Source organism: Polyodon spathula, chromosome 43, assembly GCF_017654505.1.
Source record: "Polyodon spathula isolate WHYD16114869_AA chromosome 43, ASM1765450v1, whole genome shotgun sequence".
Taxonomy (NCBI): Eukaryota; Metazoa; Chordata; class Actinopteri; order Acipenseriformes; family Polyodontidae; genus Polyodon; species Polyodon spathula.
In genome coordinates, this window is record NC_054576.1 from 899,142 (window position 1) to 906,588 (window position 7,447).

A 7,447-nucleotide genomic window follows, 5' to 3' on the forward strand; every position below is an offset into this window, starting at 1 on the left:
ATTAATTGTTTGAGAGAAGGGAGAAGAGTGAGAAATAGCTGTGTTTGTACAAACTCAACAAAAATAAAAATAGAAGCTATTTGCTTTTCTTTGTGCTTTTCTGAAAGGCAAACAAACTGCATCAGCTGCAAATGAGTTTAAACTTAAGAGCACTGCTTGGCTAGAAGTGGCTGCTGTGCCAAGGAAGACAATTTGCATAGAAAAGACAATTTGCATTTGCAGCACATGCTTCAGTGCTCTGGGAGTGTTTATAGCCCTGTGAGTTTAACACTTCATGATTGAGAGCTGCCCTTCATGGCAACAGAATCCACAACAACAATGACTTTTATCAGCATCTTCATCTGGGCACTTGTCATCTGCACTCAGGGTAAGAATCATTTAGAAAAACATGTTTTAGAAATATCTATTTGTGTGACAATTATTAATATATAAGTATTAAAAGTAAAAAAGGCAAAGTGAATGAAATCAAATGAAAACGTCTTGAAATCTAATCTGTTTTCATCATTTATTTCAATCATTTACTATCATCTTCTATTTTATTATTTATTATTTTCAGAATCCAGTGGACAGTATACTGTGACTCAGACTCCAGCAGTGAAATCTGTTCTCCCAGGAGACACAGTCGCTCTGAGCTGTAAAGTCAGCAGTGCAGTGTACAATAACAACGCACTAGCCTGGTACCAACAGAAACCTGGAGAAGCTCCCAAACTCCTGATCTATGCTGCAAGTACCCTTGAGTCTGGGATCCCAACTCGTTTCAGTGGCAGTGGATCTGGGACTGACTTCACTCTGACCATCAGTGGAGTCCAGGCTGAAGATGCAGGAGATTACTACTGTCAGAGTTACCACTACGTCAACAGTAGAGATGTGTTCACACAGTGCTACACACCCGTACAAAAACCTCCCTCAACAGGACTGCAGGTGAACATTGTTCATTTTCTGATACTTAAATACAAGCTGAAAATAAAGTAAACCAAACATCGCACTTCTCTTTCAGTAAATGTGTGTGTGTGTGTGTGTGTGTGTGTGTGTATATATATATATATATATATATATATATATATATATATATATATATATATATATATATATATATAAATTGCATATTTAACTTCAAATTGTATTATTGACGTTTTTCATTTTACTCTTTTAATGATTCCACTTCATCAGCAACACATTCTATATACAAATTAAATGATGTTTATTTTATAAAACAGTTGAACTGCATGCATATTGAGATTGATTTATTTATGACCCACTAGACAGCATATTAAAAAGAACTACAGCAAACAGCAAAGCCCAGTATTGCAGTGATGTGTAGTTACACTTTCTGTCTCTGTGGAGTCCAGCTGGATATTTTTCATTGTGTCAATGTGATGTGTTTTAATGTATTTTGAAAACTAATATTAATACATACATGAATAACATTAAACTTTAAATGATTGTTAAGATGAAAATCAAGACACAAATTACTGTTAATTACAATGAACAAACCATGTCTTCTTTTGAAATAGAATTTTACACTTCATTCTTAATTACTGAATAAAACATGTTAATACTATATTGATATACCTCAGATTATAACTTATGATAATAAAAAATAATGCATCTAAATTTAAATACAAATAAATAAGGAATTCATACATTTCTGAGTGAATTCTTATGTTTTATTAAGGAGCAGCACAACAGAATTATTGAAGGCAGTTTATTCTTCATTGTCTTGCCTCCTGTGTCATCCTTGTTACCCACCTGGTCTCCTTCATTCCTTATGTGTGCAGCAGCTCCCTGGCACACATCTCAACACTTATGGGCCAGTTCATTGTGAACAGGCAGATTTCTAATGCCCCTCCTAGAGAGCAGGAAAGCACTGAGAGGCTAAACATCAAACTACAGGAAGGATAATCTAACTGTACTGTGAGTCACCCAACCCTATCAAGTCCCACCTGTGTTCACAGCTCACATCTCATAGAACTGTCTGTGACACTTATTGAAACAGAAGTGCAGCGCTTAGAACACATATACAAATAGAACTAATCCACTATTCTATCAAATTGTGAACTTCGTGTTTGATTGAATCCCTCTATGTGTTTGTATAGTCTGGAAACAGGCATCAGTGCCCTGCAAAGCTGCACACACTGCCGTCATTCATACTGACCACAAGAGGGAGCCAGAGCACCACTGCTGTCCATAATGTAATAACAGTGCAGTAATAAGACAATTGAAATAGGCAGCAGTTACCTCCAGCCCAGTTCTCCCATTGTTAACACAAGGCTCCTCACACTGAGTCATCTAAACACTAGTGTGGTTTGTGTCTGGAGGAAGGAGCTGCTCACAATGATGCATGCTGGGAAACATTGACTAATATCTCAACATCTTCAACTTTTAGCCCTGCCAGTGAATATTAAAGAATGTTAAAATGTCCCTTTAGCAGGCCAGTATTTTAAACACAATGATTCTCCCCTTGCTTTCCTCTCTGAGAGTTGCTGTAAGCTGTCTGTCCCACACCCCAGTTATTTACTGCCTGCTTCTCTTAATTGAGTATCAGAATACCTGGCCAGTTTAATTTAATTCTCTGTTCAATTGCTAAATAAGGAATTGTGTTCTCATTTTTAAAGTGGGCCTTTCAGATTCCATAAGGTAAAATTAGGTGAAGCTATTTCAATTTACTGTTAAATTTTGGTAAGGGGTTTATCTCTGCACTGGACTTTCTCTCTTGTTTTAACTGAATGATCTTTTCTTTAATTGCCACATGGAAATTCTAATTAGGTTCAGGTGTTTTGCTAATTGCCTTGCAAAGGTCTTCTTGGGCTTGACTTATCATTAATTCTAAGTATCTTAATTGGTGGCTCTTTAAATAGGACTATTACTTGCTGGTGGGGGGTTGATTCTTTTTTGCTGGGGTGATTCTTTTTCGGGTGTGGTTTTTTGTGGATGCAGAGTGTTTGAAGAGGGAGTTTGCTGGTCTGTAAAGGAGAAATCAGGAAGCAATAATCTTTTGGTTGTTAGAAACAGTTATCTAATCTCCGCCAAACTTAAACTATCCACATCATTCAAATTGTTTATATGGATTCTAAGAGCAACAACAGTGACTAATCCAGTTATCATCATCACTTTTTGTTTTCTTACCTGGTTGGAAACTTCAAGCTCTACAGGACCAAGGAAGAACTGGGTGAGATCCCCTAATGGGGAGGATTTAATTTTTCTGCTGGAGTATCTGGGCAGTTCTGAATGTTTTGGAGTATTATCATTTTTGTTTACTTATTGGGGCTTAACAGCACCCAGCACCGAAGTTTCATTTTTGTTTTGTGTTAAATTTCTGTTTCAACTACATTTGCAATACGGATTGGGTAATATTTTGGGACTTTTAAAGTATTGGTGGCTGTTTCATGGACTTTCCTTCTTTATAAGGACTGCCTGATGGACTGTGGTAAACATTCTGAATGGTTCAAATGCTGTCTGTTTAAAATTCTTGTACACCAAATGTTTGATCCATTTGTCGCAAGTATAATATTCCACACATTCAATAACATCTGCTATTTGAACTCTTGTGTGGCCTTCTGGTTTAATTGTCTTCCTGTGTTCTATTGATTGTTTGAACAATCCTGACTTACACTGCAATTTTTCTTGGTTCTGTTGTGCAATCCTACTGCTTTAGAGACTTATATTGGTCAGGGTAGTTTATTTGTATTAAAATAAAAAAAAAAAACCTAGTTATTAGATGTTGCTTAAGGATTGGGTTTGTAACATGTGAATAGATGAGAGGGGATTTGGATTTTATATAGGAGTATGGAATATATATATATTGGACCCCTTGTATTTACCAAGTGCTTATAAACATTGAATATTTATAAATGTAAAGTTTGAAGTAAATAATGGATATAGGTTACCCAAACTTTATAAATGCTTATGTAAACTTATGGGAGGTGTATACATATTTTACATACAGAAACAATTAGTTGAAACAGGAGAAAGTTTAACAGTACAATTTCTGAAATACTCCCTTACCGCTTTCAAAAGCTCTCCAGACAAAATGTCGGGTCTTGCATGTGATCTCTCACTGTCTCACTCTCTATGCTACCTCTCTCCAAGTTTAGCAAGCAAATAAATTTAGTGCTTTCTGTGACTTAGAGGGGGGCGGATCCTTTTCTGCACAGGCACATGAAGCACACTTGATGACAACGATTTACCATTTTGCTTGGTTCATATCCAGCAGGGGGTGCTAGGCCTCTACAGACAAGGGAAATTTCTCGACTTGAATATACAGCCAACTTCAAAAAACATTTGACACCCCCCCCCCCCCCCCCCCACCACACACACAAACGGTGACTAGGCGTTATTCTCCCTCCTCCCCCTCTCTCTCCCTCCTCCTTCACTATCTCCTCTATCCTCCCCCCCTCTGTCTCTCCTCCTCTCTCTCCACTCTCCTCGCTCCCCCCTCTCTCCTCTGCTATCTTCTCTCTGTCCTCTCTATCTCCTTCCCACTTGCTCTCCTTCCTCTTTCCTCTCCCTCTCTATTGCTCTCCTTTCTCTCCCCCTACCTCTCTCCTCCCCTATCTCTCCTCCCTTTCTCTCTTCCTCTCTCTCGACCCCCTCTTCTCCCCTCTCTCCTCCCCCCTCACTCCTTCCCTCTCTTTCTCTCTCTTCCCCCCCCCCCCCCTCTCTATCTCTCTCCTCCCCCTCTTTCCTCTCTCTCTGGTGATTTTTATAATGTTGTTTCTTGCCAGGGACCCCCTTGTGAATGAGATGTCTCTCACAGTGGCTCTGTCTTGGTCCATGCAATGCCATTGGAGGTGTCTTCAGTCAGTTTTGTATTTTGCTGTTGAATTTAACTGGTGTGTATCTGTGTGTGTGTCTGTATCTTTATGCTGTGTGTGTGTGTGTGTGTGTGTGTGTGTGTGTGTGTGTTTGTTGCTGATTTTGGTTTATTGTTTTTCTCTTCAGATTACCGGATTGGTGTCGACTGGATCTTCCGTTCAGAGCGGACAGAAAGACAAGGCTGCCTCCCAGTCTCTCTTCACTGCCAGTTACGTCTCCTAGACCAGTGCGCTCATTATACTGGGACCAGTAAACCTCACACACTGAGCCACTGCTTTTGCACCGAAAAAAATCTGAATTTTACATCCAAAAGATGCTTTTTACAAATAAAAAAAAAAAGTGAAATGTGCAGGCGTCTGTCTGTAAGCCTTTCTTTCTTCCAGAGCGTTTGAAGTCATGGGGAGATTTAAATAAAAATCTACACTGTTGGAAAATTAAAGTCTGTGGAAATTCATTCATTTTCATTTTTCTTTAAGTGATTTATAGCTTAAAGTAATTTCATAAAGATGACCTGCTTGGAAGTTGCATTAGCTCTCAAATGTAAGGTGCGTTCATAAACTCAATCTCGGAGTGTCGGCGCGCTCTCTGACCGTTCATAACCTCCTGGAGTGCTCTGTGATGTTGTTTGAAATCTCAGAGCAGATGAATTTGGGAGCGCTCGGAGCACACTCTGGAGCACAGTGTTTGAAAATCAAACTGCAGAGCAGCAGCAGCAATTACAGCAGTATTAGACTTCAGAGTTGAAAACTCATGTAAAAATATACAAATAAAAAAATCAGTTACATCAGTCTAGAAAAAGCCATTAAACTGCATAATGATCATAGTTAATAACAGTACTATCAGGATGACATTACTGTCCTCGCTGTCGGATTGAAGATCTTGTAAAATTAAACCGAAAGTGTTTTCAGTCAATGAGAAAACCAGAACTGTTGTGTCTCGCTGACGACTTCCAATTTCAAACTGTTTTAGGTCGATCGAAAACTAAAGAGAACATTCCCGCTCTGAAGCGCCCCGGAGAGATTTCTGGGGCGCTCTTTCAGAGCGTCACATTGAGTTTCCGAGCGCACCTGTCCAGTTTTTGAAAGATGTTCTCGCAGAGCTGGATTTGACATGATAACTGGATTGAAGGAAGTTCTGTTTGTGTGCCTCGCACTCGGGAAGGCTGCTGGACACCCCGGGTCACTTCACCTCTGCACTGTCTTCTGGGTCATGTGACTGGCTCACAGCATGCCAGTCAGCAGGGGGAGCAGCAGCTGATTGGTTAATGACAGGAAAGAAGCCAGCGAAGGGGCGGGGACAATTACACCCTCCAGGTGAACAAGGAAGTGCAAGACCTACTGAAACCATGGCTTGCAAACAGAGATTTCTTTAACTGGGTATAGCACTGCAGCACATATCACACTGTAAAATAAGAAGTTTCCATTCTAGTAAGCTTCTGAAAGCCTGGCTTGTGCAAACAGAGATGAGCTCAGGGTAGGACCAGAGGTGTTCAAATGAAAATCCATGTTTTGCTGCAACATCTTTCAAACACTGCACATGTGAGAGCTGTGTAGAGAATGGAAGTGATGGACCGGTAACTCACTCTTTATGAGCTGCAGTAGAATTATTGAGACTAGAACACAGTGTCTGGGGATTGCTGACTATAGCAGCTAGACTGGAGCACAGTGTTTGATTGACTATAGCAGCTAGACTGGAGCACAGTGTTTGATTGACTATAGCAGCTAGACTGGAGCACAGTGTTTGATTGCTGACTATAGCAGCTAGACTGGAGCACAGTGTTTGATTGCTGACTATAGCAGCTAGACTGGAGCACAGTGTTTGATTGACTATAGCAGCTAGACTGGAGCACAGTGTTTGATTGACTATAGCAGCTAGACTGGAGCACAGTGTTTGATTGCTGACTATAGCAGCTAGACTGGAGCACAGTGTTTGATTTGACTATAGCAGCTAGACTGGAGCACAGTGTTTGATTTGACTATAGCAGCTAGACTGGAGCACAGTGTTTGATTGCTGACTATAGCAGCTAGACTGGAGCACAGTGTTTGATTGACTATAGCAGCTAGACTGGAGCACAGTGTTTGATTGACTATAGCAGCTAGACTGGAGCACAGTGTTTGATTGACTATAGCAGCTAGACTGGAGCACAGTGTTTGATTGACTATAGCAGCTAGACTGGAGCACAGTGTTTGATTGACTATAGCAGCTAGACTGGAGCACAGTGTTTGATTGACTATAGCAGCTAGACTGGAGCACAGTGTTTGATTGCTGACTATAGCAGCTAGACTGGAGCACAGTGTTTGATTGCTGACTATAGCAGGCTTGTTATTGTTGAGATTCAATTTAAGGATGCAATTCATTAATATGTGTAATGGTCTAATTTAATCAGCACTCTGCTGTCATGAATGTCTTTCTTTTTACGAGTTCAAGATTGCCGAGGTAAACAATTGAGCAGTAAATCACACAACACTGTTATATCTTTTATACATTTTATCAAGAAAGATAAAAATAGATGCGCTACAAAAACAGAAGAGAATATTCACATCAAAACACCAGAAATCAGTTCATCAAGTTTAGCAATGAATAATGTTCAGGGAGCATCTCAGTTTCAGTGTAAATATTGATCACATGGAAA

At 39.8% G+C, this 7,447-nt stretch overlaps 1 gene segment (V, D, J or C); it reads left to right on the forward strand.

Moving 5' to 3' along the window:
* Positions 1 to 294: 294 nt before the first annotated feature.
* Positions 295 to 5,248, forward strand: LOC121305414. The segment is given in 3 exon segments: positions 295 to 367; positions 557 to 921; positions 4,942 to 5,248. Coding segments are annotated over 3 exon segments (534 nt in total).
* The last annotated feature ends 2,199 nt before the right edge of the window (positions 5,249 to 7,447 follow it).